Source organism: Ailuropoda melanoleuca, chromosome 16 (assembly GCF_002007445.2).
Source record: "Ailuropoda melanoleuca isolate Jingjing chromosome 16, ASM200744v2, whole genome shotgun sequence".
Lineage (NCBI taxonomy): Eukaryota > Metazoa > Chordata > Mammalia > Carnivora > Ursidae > Ailuropoda > Ailuropoda melanoleuca.
The window spans coordinates 83,723,163-83,738,852 of record NC_048233.1 but is presented as its reverse complement, the minus strand read 5'-3'; the positions used below and the strand labels follow the sequence as shown (position 1 = coordinate 83,738,852).

The 15,690-nt window shown below is 55.1% G+C and overlaps 2 protein-coding genes across 3 annotated transcripts; one reads left to right on the top strand and one right to left on the bottom strand.

Moving 5' to 3' along the window:
* Positions 1–1,651: 1,651 nt before the first annotated feature.
* GPHA2 (glycoprotein hormone subunit alpha 2) lies at positions 1,652–3,013 on the top strand. The gene is made up of 4 exons (XM_002916660.4): positions 1,652–1,777; positions 2,131–2,233; positions 2,396–2,580; positions 2,694–3,013. The coding sequence occupies exons 2-4, from the start codon at positions 2,137–2,139 to the stop codon at positions 2,793–2,795; spliced, it is 384 nt and encodes a 127-aa protein (XP_002916706.3). The 5' UTR covers positions 1,652–1,777; positions 2,131–2,136; the 3' UTR covers positions 2,796–3,013.
* Positions 3,014–3,022: 9 nt separating this feature from the next.
* PPP2R5B (protein phosphatase 2 regulatory subunit B'beta) lies at positions 3,023–11,117 on the bottom strand. Of its 2 annotated transcripts, XM_019796912.2 has the most exons (14): positions 10,764–11,117; positions 9,844–10,295; positions 8,884–9,080; positions 8,208–8,309; positions 7,994–8,086; positions 7,737–7,867; positions 6,629–6,688; positions 6,420–6,528; positions 5,826–5,879; positions 5,703–5,753; positions 5,464–5,583; positions 4,481–4,608; positions 4,153–4,254; positions 3,023–3,804 (listed from the first exon to the last, which is right to left on the bottom strand). In XM_019796912.2, exons 2-14 carry the CDS (start codon positions 10,040–10,042, stop codon positions 3,657–3,659), a joined length of 1,494 nt encoding a protein of 497 aa, XP_019652471.1. In that variant the 5' UTR covers positions 10,043–10,295; positions 10,764–11,117; the 3' UTR covers positions 3,023–3,656. The 2 variants fall into 2 exon arrangements, with proteins under 2 accessions (XP_019652471.1, XP_019652470.1); XM_019796911.2 differs by having other exon boundaries at positions 5,703–5,879.
* Positions 11,118–15,690: the final 4,573 nt, after the last annotated feature.

Below are 15,690 nucleotides of genomic sequence, written 5' to 3'. Positions count from 1 at the left end.
GACCCTCAAGATATCATCTATCCTGAATTCACCCAGTTTGGTCCCAAACTGCACCCTCAGTAGATAAATGCTTTCCACTCACCTATCCCTCTGGCTTTTGACAGTAATGCAGTTTAGCTTCTCAGATTAACTGCAAGTCAGCCCAGGTTAGGGCTCTTGGAGAAGGCCAGGGCACCCAAGCTCTGACTTGATGTAACCCAAGGGCTAGTCTGGGACGGACAGGTTAGACTTGTGTGGTGTGGCCACAGAAGATTAAGTAGATGGGAATTTAGGGAAACTCAGTTTAGCTCAGAACAAAGGAGCCTAACTGTTATAAATGTCCAATATTAGAATGGGCCACCTTGTGAGATAATGAGTCCTTGTCACTTCTAGTCTTTAAACAGAGCTGATCGTCTGTCAGATGCTGGAAGATTTCCATGATGAATGGGAGAATTGGGGCTGGAATGCTGAGGTCCCTTGGGGTCCCCTTGTTTGGCTGCTGGGAGAAGATGTGGCTGCTGTAGATAGGCCCGGGTCCTGAGGGGAGAAGGGCCCAAAGGGAACTGGAAGATTAAGGACAAGTTGCGTTTATAGCATTTGTCCTACTGTCCTGAACATGGCCTGCTTTACAAAGCTGCTGAAAGGCACCACTCCAGAATCTAGGGAGCCTAGTGCCATTCTGACTCTGACTAGCTTACAGTGAGGCCTTGGCAAAGTCACTTTCCTCTCTGGTTCAGATTTTCTCATCTGAACAGTGAAGGGGTAGGATTCAATGAGCTCTCAGGCACCTTCAGGCTAGGGTGGTGTGTGTGGTTGGCTCTGCGTCTCTGAGCAAATCAGTGAGGCAGTGGCCCTGGGGTGTAGGGGGCCAAATTAACATAGGCTTCTTTCTGATCTCTAGCCTACCCTACCTAGCCCGTGCAGCTACTGCTGACTAGGGATCTTTTCCAACTTGCCACATTCTTGCCCCAAGTGTAATTTAGTACCATGTACGGAGCGCAGATTTGGCCTGACATTAACTGTGTGACCGTTAGTAACTTTCCTTCTCTAAGCCTTAGCTGCTTCACCTGTAAAACCAGAGCCAGAGCTGGACTAAACGATGGGCTTTGCTGGGGTTAACAGCTTCAGACTGTTCCAGGAGTCAGGTCCCTGTTATTCCAGGGACTAGGGGGAGCCCCACTCTGTGGCTGACCTCCAGGATGACGAGTGAAAATGAAGCTCTGAAATGGACTTAGAACCCCCCATTCTCCCCAACTCTGCCACCAAGCATCTCTCAGGAGGCCCTTACTGGTGTCAGTTCCCTTGTCCATAAAAATATCCTCCCTGTGCAGTGGATAAGGGACAAGAAGGGGTGAGTTTAGTAGCTTCAAGGTTGGGGTGGCAAGGCCCTCAACAGGGGAGTGTCTTGCTCAAGGTCCTACAGCAAAGGAGAGAAGAACCCTGGTGGCCACAACTCAGCCCAGTCTTGATCCCTCTCTCCCCAACTGCACACAAGCTGCCCACTCCACCAGCTCCTGGGCTTTTTTCCACAACTCACCTCCCCCAGCCCTGGACCTCAGGCAGCAGAAAGCAGCAGAAGCCACTCTCTGAGGACCACACCTCAGAGAAGAGCTGGATCTCCCAGGTGGGATTGCTCTGAGGCCTCTGCCAGGGAGGCAGGCCTGTAAGCTGATCCCCAAGAGGGCGTGGCTCCAGATCCTGGCAAATAAAAATCCGGAGAGCCAGCACTGTCTGGAGACCAGCAGAAGACCTGAGGAACTCATTCAGCAAGCCACTCAGTTCCTGGGCCTTGGAGGCGGTAAGGCCCCTGAGGCAGGAGGAGCCCGGGGAGGGCCTGGGGCCTGCAGATGGGACAGATGGAGGGAGGCAGATGTTTGTGTTCCAGATGGTAGAGGAGATTCCAGGGGACAATCACTGCAGTGGGCTGACAGCTGCACACACTCAACACCCATCACAAGAGACACACAGGCAGACACACCATGCACCCAAAGGCAGCTACAGGGAAAAGACAGCCCCGCTCACAGGCTTGCTGCAGCCCAGTCAGAAGGAGCAGCCTAACCCTGGCTCATTCACCTGGACGTACACAGTGAAGACCTCCCCCTCCCACCTGCACACTTCTCTAGAGACAGCTATCTACCCACTGTGTTTCAGATCCCCATGGCATCCCCCCAAACGCTGCTCCTCTGCCTGCTGGTCCTGGCAGTCACGGAAGGTTGGGGTCGCCAGGCGGCCATCCCAGGCTGCCACCTGCACCGTGAGTAACCCGGGGAGCAGACAGCTGGGCGGGAGCAGAGAGCTAATGGACGGGACCGACGGGCAGGCAGCACCCTCCACGGACCCACACTGAGGTTCCGGGGACAAGAGCTAGGTGAGGCTTTGCAGAGGCACTGTCTCCCACTCGCCTGTCTCCTTTTAGCCTTCAATGTGACGGTGCGAAGTGACCGCCAAGGCACCTGCCAGGGCTCCCATGTGGCACAGGCCTGTGTGGGCCACTGTGAGTCTAGCGCCTTCCCTTCCCGGTACTCCGTGCTGGTGGCCAGTGGCTATCGACATAACGTGACCTCCGTCTCTCAGTGCTGTACCATCAGTGGCCTAAAGAAGGTGAGCGGGCCCAGCCTAGTAGTGGCTCTTTGGGGGTGGGGAGAGACAGAGGAGATGGGCATCTAAGATGGCCCAAGGAAGGTGAATGGAACACGGGTCCCCCTCTCCTGCAGGTGAAGGTGCAGCTGCAGTGTGGGGGGGACCGGAGGGAGGAGCTGGAGATCTTCACGGCCAGGGCCTGCCAGTGTGACATGTGTCGCCTCTCGCGCTACTAGCCCACCCTCTCCCTTCCTCCTTCGCCTTGGTCAGAGGGTTTGAGTTGGAGTATATCCTGTATATCCTGAGGCCCCTTGAGGACAACAGCTCTCTTAAGATTCTGTATTGGCACCTCCTGAGAAGAGGGCAGTTTCTGCCTCTCCCCTGCCTCGGCCTGGCCTCCTAACCAGTCTGCCATCATTTCACTCCTCTCTTTGTCCTTACCCCTAAATAAAGCAAGCAGTTCTCAAGTTTCTCTTTTTATTAAGTCTACCCCCAGCCAGGGGAAGGGGGACAGACCATGGTAACTGTGACACACACCCCCACCCTAGGACACGGGGAATCTCTTCTGCCTGTGCCCTCACCCCTCCCCCTGCCCAATAAATAAAAAGGGGACAAGGAAGTACAGGGTGAGGGAGAAGAGGGAAAGAGGATGCCCCAGGGGTATGTGTTGGGGGTGAGCTGGGGAGAATAAATAAACCATGGATCCCATGGTAGGGTGAGGAAGGACCTCGTGCTGGCACGAGATGGGGCAGGCGAGGGGCTGAGTCCCCTTGCTCTAGGCAGGAGCAGGGTGGGAACCCGCCTGCAGTCTGGAGCCCAGCTTTGCGGGGCAGGTGCAGTCCCCAGTGGCAGCTTCCTGGTCAAGCCTGCCCTGGTCAAGTCCTGCCACAAAGGCCTGAGAGTTCTGTTGCCAGGACCACCATCTCCTCTCCTCCTCTCCCCACAGTGAAAGCTGCCCACGCTGGGCCAGGCAGGGAGCCCTCCAAGCCCACTCTGGCAAGCCCAGGGGTAGGTGTGTGTCTCTCTGGGCCCCTGGGTAGGAGAGGGGACAGAGGGACTGATAGCTCTGGATTTAGCTCCTCCCCTTTTGGGGATCTCTAGCTCTGACCCCCACTGGTGGCCACCTGGGGTGTAAGCCGTTGGAGGGGTGCCTCTTTGGCCCCTTGGGTCCCCTGTAACCGGCGTAGCCGCAGCTCCTCCAGGCCTTGCCATAGCTCCTGACGCTCCCGGGCCTTCTGCTGCTCCCTGGGGAGAGAGGGTGAGGCAGCTCCCCTACCTGGGCCCACCTACCGTCCAGCCTTGCTCACCATCACCCAACTGGAGAGGGACTTTATGGGACCTTCCACTTAGGGAAGGAGCACTGGGAAACCGGCCTCAGCCTGTGGTCACGGAGCTGAAGGGGAGGAAGACTTGGGAGTGTGACTGGAGGATGCAGTGGGGAGCTGGGCATGGACGGCCAGCAGAACACAGGGAGAGACGAAACATCCGATCTCAGAGGATGTGGGGCCGTCCTCCTAGGTTCCCTCCAACCACGAGGAGCTGGCTCCATCCTGCTTTTCCCCACTCTCCCCCCATGACCAGCCCAACACTCACTGCTGCTTTTCTAGCTTGTAGGAGGCTGTGAGCTCATCAAACAGCTTTCCATTCATCTCCATGAATGTCTTGAGCACGTTGTAGATCAGAGATACGATGGTTCTTGGCAGGGTACAGGGAGGGGTGAGGAAATGGGAACAACTTCAGTTTGGCACCATCTCCCTCCCTAGCACTCTGTCTGCCCCTGTGCCCCAAACACACATGCAGCTCTGCACACCACAGGCACTGCTCTCAACCTGCCCCTTTTCCCATCCCTGATCCTCCCAGCTCTGGACTCGCCAGTCCTGGATCCAGCTTTTGTGGGTCAGGTCAGAGCCGAGGCACTCACTGATTCCAGTGTTCCTTAGAGACTTGGTAGAGGGTCCCAAACACAGCAGGCAGCACAGTGTGGCAGTTGTCCTCGATGAGGCTCAGGATATACTCATTGTTCCAGAAATACAGAGCCCGCTCTGCAACCTGGGGCAGCAGGGTGGCAGAGTGAGCGCCTGGTAGTGGCTTCCCAGGCCTGCCACCCCCACTCCCGAGACCCAGGGTCCCTGTCCTCCACACACCCACTCATCAGGGCTCATCTGACCCACTGGAAGAGGCAATGCAGTGAAGAGAAAAGAGCACTGGATATGGAGTCCAACGCTCAGGGTTGAATCCTACTTCCACTACACACTGGACAGATGACCTAGGCTGACGCATTTAACCTCTCAGCCTCAGTCTTCTCAACTGCTAAAGGGGGCTAATAATAGCTATCTCACCAGGGCTGTTGTAAGACTCAAATGAGGTATTTCATAAACTTAAATGCCAGAGTCCCTGAGAGGAAGACTTGACTTCCACCATGTTAAGGCGCATACGAATGGGTAAAAGTCTGCAAGAAAATAGCAATTATAGCCAGCCTGAGGGAGTGGAACCGCCTGGCTGGGCACTGGAGTGGTACTAATGAAATCAAGAGCCACTAAGAAGAGGGGAGCCGGGATAAGAACCCATTCTGGAGCACACTCCAGTTTACCAAACAGGTTGGCACTCTACTCTCTTTAGTCCTCATCACCACCTTGTGAAGAGATCACTGGGGTCCACTTCACAGATGAGGAAGCTTCATCAGATTCAAGTGGCAAACTAACTGCCCGGGGCCCTTTAGCTCGTGGGGAGCATTAGCTGAGGCCTGACCCTAGGTCTCCTGTCCTTAAGTCCAGCATCTCCCCATTATCAGACCCTGGTGGGTCCAGAGGAGAAACTGAGGGTGGAGGGAGCTGTGTTAGGTCCACCGGTCAGCCCTCCTAGTCCATATCCTGGCTCCCATCCCTACCTGATCCCACCTCATACCTGGAAATGTGGGCTGGACACACAGCGGGCCACCTGCTTGAAGAGGGGCTCCTGAATCTTCACAAACTGGGAGGGCTCGATAACATCAAGAATCTCTTCCATCTCCCCCAGAAACATCACCTGGGGGTAGGGACACAGGAGACAGCAGTGCCCATCTCCCCCCACACACATCTGACTGCCCTCCAGAACCAGAGCCCTCCTGACCCCCCTCTGGGGGACATCAGAGCCCTTCCTCATACCTCCTTCTGCGTACAGGTCTTTGGCCAGTATTTGAGCAGCCCCCGGATCACCTGTGGGAGTTGAGGCAGAAAGGAGTCAGACCTGCAGGGGTGGGGCCTGCCTTTCCCCCCAGAGGTACTCACGTGCTCTGTCAAGGTGGCGTCCTTCTCCAGGAACTGCACCACACAATATGCCAGCTGAGGGGGTAGGGGGTGGGGGAGAGAAAGAAGACTGGGGTCAGGAAGGGACCATGACAGGATGCCAGATGTTTGCTCCCTTCCTGTGTCTCCACTCTCATTCACCAAACATTTACTGACTGACTACCTAGGATGTGCCGGGCACCATGCTATGCTCTGTGTGCAGGGACACAACCATGTTCTCTGAGGGGGAACGTGCAGCAAACTCGCCCTTATAAATTCCACAAAAGTTTCCATAACTGAAATTTACATCACAATCTATGGGAACATGGAAAGAGAAGGGTTTAATCCTGCCTAGGGCAGGTCGGGAGAGAAAGGGCTGGGAAGGCTTCACAAAGCTGATGTCTGAGATCAGCCTTAAAAACGTCGCGGAAGTTCTCTAAACTGGATGGAACAGAATTAGCAAAGAAAAAGAAGGTGAGGGAAGATCCCCTGAGTTCGTGATTTAGTGTGGCTGGAGCAGAGTGTCGGGCTGACCCAACGGCTGCCCTGACTCTGTCGGGATCTCTCTGCTGTGGCAGGGCCAGGCCTGGGCCTTACCTGGGCATGAAAAACAGACAGGGACTTGACAGAGTGTAGGGGAATCAGGACCCGGACCAGGAACTGCTTGTGCTCGGTCTTCAGGGGCAGCGCAAAGCCATTGATGATGCTGAGGAGGGGGCAAAAGAGAGGAGGAGGGCTCAGATGACCAGGCCTCAGTCCTTCCTCCCAGAATCCTGACGCTCCAGCCGAGGCCCAGAGAGAGTCACCTTCCTAAGATCTCCAGCAGCTCAGCCACACCATTGAAGTGCTCGAGTTCATAGATGAACCTGCGAGAGGAAGAGGAGGATGCGGAAGGGCTCAGAGCAGTTAGAGCAGGCCCAGCCCCCTCTCAGCCTGCCTGCCACCCCTCCCTACACACTAATCCAACTCTCTCTCAAGCCAGAGGCTGAGCTCCCTTCCCAAACCAGGCCCCACTGAGCTCCACGCCCACCTCTGAATCACCCTCCTTGGCCCAGGCACTGGTGCTCAAAGCTCTCTTCTATGAGGCATTCCAACTTGCCTCTTCCCCCCAGACCCTAACTCTCATTTTCTGGCCCGCAGCACCTAGCCTGCATCCCGTGCTCTTTATGCCTTTCAACTGAAAGAATGACAAACACTTAAGAGCGTCTACTCTGTGCTACGTACTTCCCAAAATTATCCTGAGAAATAGCGCTTATTAGATCCATTATACAGATGAAGAAATCAAGCCTCAGCAGTTCAATGACAACTGCCCCAAAGTTAATAGTCAGGGGATCTAATGGACTCCGAGGTCCTGAAGGACAGGGATCGTGTCTCACTTATTTTGTAGCCAATACTGTAAGAGCTAAGGTTTCAGAGTCCCAGCCTTGGTCAAAGAGCTACATACTGTGTGCTTTGGAGATATTATCTGATTTCACCTTGACGACTGTCCCTGGGTGAGCAGAGCTATCAATCCCATTTTAGAGATGAGAGAACTTCAATAATTTGCCTGCATTCATCTAAACATTTGAACCAAACTCAAAAAGGCCACTGAGCTCCAAAGCCAATCTCCACTACAAGGCCATGTGCGCCCCTATGCCCAGTGGGCACTGTTGCTCAACACACATTTGTAGAAAGAATCTCTTTATTTGGGTCTTTATGGCTCAGCACAAAGGTCAGAAGATTTGATCCTAGGCCCTCAGGACTGACCTAGTCCCTGCAAACCAATTCATCTCTCTCGGTGTGTATTTCCTCATCTGTAAAATGGAAATAAATACCCTTTCCCGCTGACCTCCCGGGAGACTTTGCCTCCATCTCCTCCCCTACAGCTCTTCCCTCCCTCCCCAGGTCTCAGCTGGGCAGGCAGCAGGCACCCACCGGAGGAAGATGTGGCTGCACTGTTTGCGGATGTAGGCCCGGAGCCCCAGGAACTTGCCATAGACCCGGTGCAGGATGGTCTTGAGGTACTCACGCTCCCGGGGATCCTCACTATCAAATAGCTCCAGGAGCTAGGGGACCCAGGGTCAGGGGTCAGGGGGGAGGCCAAGCCCAGGTCGCTTCCATCCTATCCCCGCACCCCTCAGAAAGCCTGCCCCTGTCCCACGGCACCACCCGGCCCGGGCTCCCCACTTCACCATCAGCACAAACTTCTGATCCACATATCTCTTGGCCACGGAGGGCTGGAAGTCTGGGCTCTCCAAGAAACGCAGGAAAAACTCATATACCAGCTGGGAGAGGGGACAGACAAAAAGGTGAGTTCAGGAACAGCCTCCCTCTCCCCCCTGCCAGTCTAGGAGACCCTCTCCCCTCTACTGAAACGTAGCTCCCTGCCTTCCCCAGCCCCCGTACCTGCAGATGTGGCCAGGAAGGCTCCAGGTTGGGTTCGTCCTCTTCAGGATCAAATTCAGGGTTTTCACTGGGTGGTAGGGTCCGGAAGATATTCACTGAGATCTGAAGGGCAGGGGCAGGGTTCTTTTAGGAAGAGCCCTCGAAGGCAGAAGCCAGGAGGTCCCTTATCCAAAGTTCTAATGAGCCTCAGCACCTGAATTCCCTCCTCATCAATCATCACCTGAACATGCAGAAGCCCCGGGCCGGGGGCTGGGGACCCAGGAGTAAACAAGACACATCCCCACCTTCTACTGGGCACAGTCCAGCGGGGAAGACAAGATGTGAAGTGGTAAGGTCTATGGACAGTCTAGTCAGCAAAAAAGGAGATTTCTAGCTTGAACACTGAGAAGCTTCATGGCAGAGGCAGCATCTAAGCCAGGCCATGGCGATAAGGGACACAGCATGGCCTCAGGAGAGCATAAGCCAAAGTGCAGGATGGGTCAGGCCCAGGAGGCACTGAGGGGCCTAGGCGGGGCTGATGCAGTGGGGCTGGAGGAAGTGGGGAGAAAGATGGAGGCCTTGAGTCTAAGCCAAAGAGTGGCGGGTTATTCTTCGCAGGAGAAGGGGACCACAAGCAGGTCAGTAGGGTTCCATGTCGCCCAAGCCCTCCCCCAGAGGTCCGGGGCCAGGTGCTTACCATGCGGATGATGTCCGGGTAGACAGGCTCAATGAGGACCCCCCGGGTGCTCCCCACACACTCCACCAGCTCATTGAGTGCTGCCCGCTTCACCTCCTTCCCCTTCAGGTCAGCCACACAGTCCAAAAAGTCAAACATCACCCCGCACTGGGCCAGCTTCCGGCTCAAGAGCTCGTGCAGCTCAGAGGCTGGCACATCTGGGGAGAAGGGAGGGCGCTGAGCCTGTGCCCCAGTTACCACAGCTCTGGGCATCGGCGTACCCTCCGAGTCCATACAGCAGCCTCCCCTGCCCTCAGACCCCTTGCTCTGTGTCATCCCCTACTCTTCGCAGGGAGCCAACGTCTCCTGTCCCATCCTCCATTCCTTCAGGGTAAAGGAGCTGCAGCTCTCCCTCCTAACCCAGGCTCAGACAGCAGGATGGCCTGACTTAAAGCAAGGTAAGAGAGCCTGGACACCTGGGCTTTCCACAGGTGCCCGCAGCCACCATGCCTCCCTCTCAGAGCTGGCACTCTGTTCCAGGAGCCAGCAATGGGAAGGAGGCTAGGGGCTGAGGATCTCTTGGGTGCTCTCTGGCTCAGCCAGTCGGGGACCCTGTGGCCCAGAGGTGGGGAGACAACATGGTGATCACAGGGAGCCATGCTGAGCACCTGCTCCAGGACCCTAGCAGTGGCCTCCTGGAACCCAGGCTATGGGCCCCACCCTTGGCCCTGGTCTGCCCCCCAGGGTGGTGCCACTTCCAGATGCCCCACCTCCAAGGATGACAGGCCAGTCAGGCCATGCGTCAGCAGAGAGGGCTGGAGGGCTGGGGGGTGGGGGTCATCTCCAGTGGTGGAGTCCCTGGCCTGGAAGGGGCCATCTAAACCCTTTAATCACAGCTCCCAGCTGCCTGTCACTACCCACGGCAGCCTTGCTTGCCCACCGTGGGACTCAGGTACCCTGGCAGCCAGCAGCAGGGCTCACCTTTGAGCAGGGGCAGTGGAGTGAGCTCTTGCTGGTTGCTCTGATAGCGGAACTGAGAGGAGCTATGGGAGCGCCGGGGCCGGGCCCTGCGGAGGGAACGGCGGGAGAAGCCATCCACCTTGTCGGGTGGGGGCACAGGCGACAGTCCTGGGGAAGAAGGGCTCGTGGGGGTACTTGCAGGGGGCAGCTTTGTCTCCATGGTGGCCAGGTGGTGGGTCAAGCCTTCAGAGCCCCTGGGGTTCCCTCTGGGCCTGAAGGATGCCGAATTGGGTGAGGCTGACTAACTTGGGCCCATCCTGGGGGGGGGCACACAGCCACAGTCTGGGCCCCCCCCCAGGGCCTGCGGCAACTGCCCAGTCCTGGGGGGCAGGCAGAGTAGAAAGGAGGATGGCTCAGGCCTCAGGTCCTTCCTGGGGGTCCCGAAGAGTCCAGTTGGGGTTCTCACCCTGGCTCTTTTGAAAATGAAGTCAGGGCAGAGAGACCAGCAAAAGAAACAGAGAGCCTGTCAGTTCTTCCAGGAAAGACAGTGTGTGGGGCTGCTTAAGTCCGAGCGCTCAAGTCTTCTTTTCCCTCCTACCTGGCCCAGATCCTAAATACAGGTGCAGCCCCTTCCCACAGGAGCATGTCCCGCCCTTCTCCCAGACAGAAAGGTCCCAGGTTCCAAAACAACCCCTCTTGGGATGGGGCCTATCCCTCAAACCAGCCTCTACCTAGAATGGGGAACCCCATCCTCATCCCTGGCCCCTAACAGAACGGGCCACCTTCTGCTCCACTAATCCAGGCCACCAGCGACTTCCCCAAGAATGGGGGCCCTATCCCCACGCTACCCCTCCCTCCTAAAATCTGGCAGCCTCCTCCACCTCAGCTCCTCCTTCCTCACCCCCCAAACCTCATCTGCCTCCTGGTGGGGGGGCACTCACTTCTCAGAAGCCCAGACTTCCGTCCCGGACCAGCGGGGAGCTGAGGGTGGGGAGGGGGCGGCTGTTCAGTTCTCCTTCGCCGCGGTTCCGCTCCGGTCGCTGGCTCTGGGTGGCGGCGCTCCTGGATTCTCTCTCAGGCTCCGGGAGAGCCGGAGCATGCCCCCAGCTCAGCCCCAAGTCGGGGTGCAGGCGTCCGGCGCGCTCTGGGCTACCCCGGCGGCGTGCGGACCTCTCCTCAAGTCTTGGGACGCGACCCACCGCGGCGCTGCGCCGCGGGAGCCCCGGCTCTGTGCGCACCGGCACCCGCCGCCCAGCTGCTCAGGATGACATCAAGTCACCTCCCCCCGCCCGGCCCGCACCTCCCCGAGGGCTGGGGAGTGGAGGGGGGGAGCGCTGCGTCAGGAAGTTTCCGGGGCCGCTGGGAGATGTAGTCCCCGCAGGGCTTAAAGGGGGCTGCCAGACCAAAGGGGTAACCCCTGCAGGGGCCTGGGGGCAAAGCTTAAGCAGAGTGGGATGGGGTCCATCTGAGGCTAGGCTCCCGCGTTCTAGAAAGGAGACTGCATAGAAAGAGAGGACTCTGGAGTCTGCACCAGGAAGCTAGGGATGATGCCAGGACCCTGGCAGGGAAGAGGCCCAGTGCTATACCAGGCCCAAAGATTTGGCCTGCTTCATCTGTGCCCCAGGCATTCCACCTGCTGGGGAATCCCACCCTCGCCCCAGAATGGCCAGACACTTCCGAACGCACTTGGAAATGGGCACTGAACTGGTTAATAGTCTGCAGTGAGCCAGTGCCTGCTGGGAGAGGTGTGGTGCACCCCAGACTGCTGGGAAATGCAGTCCGCCCTCAGGCCTGCAGTCCCCCTCCCATCCCTTGCTGTCTATGGTGACATCATGGTCCGGGGTTTAAAGGGCCAGCCTTGGAATGGCAAAGCATTTGAACAGGAGGTGCTCCCTGGCACTGCTATCCCACCCAAGGTGAGCTGGCTTCCCTGGACAGACCTCCAGTAGCCCCTCTGGGCCCTAAGATGTGATAGTGGGGTCTCTTGTTCAAAACTCTACTGCAGGGCATCCAAGGTAAGGGTTGGGATCCCCGGAATTTGGCATTCTGGACAAAAGTTCCCGACCTACAGTCTTGGCCCTCCCTCGTAGGACCCTGGACCCCAACACCCCTTATATCTCTTTTTTTTTTTTTAAAGATTTTTTATTTATTCGACAGAGATAGAGACAGCCAGCAAGAGAGGGAACACAAGCAGGGGGAGTGGGAGAGGAAGAAGCAGGCTCATAGCAGAGGAGCCTGATGTTGGGGCTCGATCCCACAACGCCGGGATCACGCCCTGAGCCGAAGGCAGATGCTTAACCGCTGTGCCACCCAGGCGCCCCCCCTTATATCTCTTAACGCCATCCCCTACACTACACTGTGAAAGCTCCACCCAGAAGTTATGGCTGGATGAACAACTAACTGGTTCATGTAAACAACAGGAATGGGCAATGAGACTTGGACACTGAGGTCAGGGAGGGGACTGGGGCCATTTTCAGAGTCTCTTACCCTGCCTTATACCTTGGTGATCACCCAGCCATCTTCCCTGAGAGGTGCCCACCTGCTGGAGCAAAAGAAAGCAAAGGCCATAGTTTAGCCAGGCAGGGGTACAGGGCTCTACGCTGAAGAGCTGGCCAGCAGCCCCCCTGCTCAGAAATCTTCAGCCGGCTTTGTCCACCTGGCCCTTGATGTCCTTATCTGTCAAATGAAAACCCATAATTTTCTACTTGCCTACCTCCCAGGCTCAGAAAGTGAAAGCCTGTCCCACATCCCTGCAGAAAAAGCTGGCGGACAGCAGGTCCACAGAGCCTTCTACAGCCAGGTGAGGACCCCCAGCCCAGAAAAGAGAAGTGCTTTGCCCAAGGTCGCAAAGCTAGGACCACAGGCCTCCCAGCCTGAGTCAGGAGGGCACCAGCTCCAGCCTCCCACCCTAGGATCCCTGGGGGCTAGTGCCCTAAACTCTGAGGGTCTTGAGGTCAGAAGGAGTGTGGAGGGTTCATGTTTTATAGAAAAGGTGTGCTCCGTTTGAGGATTTGGGGGCCTGAATGGTGGAAGACATAAGACTTCCTACAAGAAGTGGCATTTGAACTGGATCTCAAAATAGGTACAATGTCACCTGGGGGGTACTGGGTAAAAATTCTCTTTTTAAATCATCATTATCGAGCTATCATTCACATACCATACAGTTCACCCATTTGGGCATTGTCGTTGAATGAGTACAGAATTTCGGTTTTGCAAGATGAAAAAGTTCTGGATGTTGATTGCACAACAATGTGAATACCCCTAACGCTACTGAATCGTACAGTTAGAAATGTCCAAATGGTATAATTTGTTACGTATATTTTACCACAATTTAGACAAAATGCAAAATCCAGGCCCTCCACCATGGACTAAGTCAAAAGCCACAGCCCCCAAGCTACCTTCCAGGATCCCTTCCACACCTATCCAGAGGCCACTGAGGCAATTCCCAGAGGGGCTTCTTCTGGGTGGACCATCCTGGGAAAGGGAGAGCCTCCCCCTAGGGCCCTTGAGGCCTACAGCACCCAGTTTGTCTGTTGAGTTTCTGCCTAAACTAATACAGAGAGGCCCCCAAGGGACCCCACAAAGCCTGACTCTCCCTCCTTTTATCTCCTTGGAGAGAAGCTATAGCCTGGGTCTTCATCCCAGAAATACCCCTGTGGGGCCCCCACACCACCTTCCCTCTTGAGAACATACCATCCTCTTTATTCTGTACTTCTTTTTTTTTTTTTTTAAGATTTTTATTTATTTATTTATTTGACAGAGAGAGAGACAGCCAGTGAGAAAGGGAACACAAGCAGGGGGAGTGGGAGAAGAAGCAGGCTCCTAGCAGAGGAGCCCGATGTGGGGCTCGATCCCAGAACACTGGGATCACGCCCTGAGCTGAAGGCAGACGCTTAACCACTGAGCCACCCAGGCGCCCCTATTCTGTACTTTTTATTCTCCCATTCAGCTCCTGCTCCAAGGCCCCAGCCAGGTTGCGGAACGACTATGTCCTTGGAGCTGGTCTTCTGTGGATCTCGTGGTACGCGGGACAGGCAGCAGGAAAGACTTTTGTGCCCCTCTGCGTCCTGTTTATTCCTCTGCTGTGGTGCAGACACTGTGCTGTGCAGCTTGGGAAGCTGGCCCAAGAAGCAGCTACCACAGACTGGGGGCCTCGATACTGGGAATGGCTCTGTGTTCCCAAGCTTTGTACATGATGCCCCCCATTCTCACAACGGGGGAATGACCGCCTCTCTCAGTGTGGACATCAGGACAACTTTTCCTAGACTCCAGAATACACGCTTCCGTTCCCACTGCCTTTGGGAGAAGTGATGTTTGTTCATTCACTTGCTCCATAGGCTCTTAGACACACAGCCTCAGTTCTCTCCTGTAAAAAGGGGATATTAATAGTACCTCCCTCCAAGGGTGTGGTGAAGAGTAAACGAAGTAATGCCTATAAAGTGACAAGCCCATGGTCCAGGACATCACACAGGCTCAATTCATGGTGTCTATCTTTAATAAACTTTAGTTATTATTAATTTAATAAACAGGTGATGAACACAACGCTGCCCCTGGCCTGTCGTGGGGAAAGGCTGATCTTTTGATTCATTCCACAAGCATTTTCCTGTTAGCCTGCCTCCTTGAATGGAACCTTCCCAGGGCTGCCCCAAATTCTCTTTTGAGGTTGTTCCTTAGTCCCTTCCAGGTAAAGGAGCTGTACCATCTACTAACCCAATCCCAGGTTACAGGGGATAAAAGGCTCCTGGAGAAACAGTGACTTGCCTGAGGCCACACAGGACTGGAATCCAGGTCCCTCCCCCTCAGGCCAGGGTGGTTGCCCTTGCTTCAGGCTGACTTTTAGCATTAGACTGCAGTGGAGTCCCCCTCCCTAGTAAGGCTGAAATAGGATAATAATTACCTGTGCACATCCTTTAAATCACCCATGATGTAAGAGGGCTTACATGCCAACTTACATGCCAACTCCTGTTGGCAAACTTTCTGTAAATGGCCAGAAAACAATTATTTGAGGCTTTGCAGTCCTCTCCCCCACCTTGCGCCAAGTGCTCAACTCTGCTGCTGTAGCAAGAAAGCAGCCCCAGACAGTACCTAACCCAGCACGGCTGTGTTCCACTAAAACTTTATGGATACACATGTGAATTTCATGACATTTTCATGTGTCATGAAATCTTATTGATTTTTTCCAACTACTTATAAATGTAAAAAAAATAAAATAAATAAAAAATTGTACAAAAACAACAGACCCCTCCCTGCTCAAGGGATTTAGAATCCATTCATTATTAATTTTAGGTTAGAGATAAGAAAAACAATTGTTTTTTTTCAGAGAGGAGTTGGAGGCCTGACCGACTGCGGAGAGAAGGGAGGGTGGGTAAGTCTCCTGATCAGCATTCCAGGTGAGGAGTGGTGAAAAAAGATTTCCTTGGTGATGGACTTAGAGCAACCTTTATAAATTTGCTTTATTTGTAAGATGGTCTTCTTAGCTGTAAAATCGCCACCTTAGAGGATTCTAAGGGGCGAATGAGATAAAAGATGGTGAAGCGTTTTGTAAAATGCAAATGCTTACTCACTTAATTGTCTCTACGACGCGCGCTGGAGCTCTCACACAGACTTGGTCCTCTGGGAAGCTTCCTATTACGTTTGATAGGACACTGTCCCTTTAAATTCTCCCCAACTACCTCAAGGAGGTAGACGAGACAGCACATGCGCATTCCCCTGCGGGGCTAGCGCCTCTAGCCCCAGCCTTCCCGGAGCCCGTAGAAGGGAGGGCAAAGGTCCGCCCACACAGAGTTTTTACGCAGGCGTAAATCAAGATTAGGAGCACTATATCTTGCTGAGAGCCCGGTCCCTTTTTCGTGCTCGAAGACTCCGCCC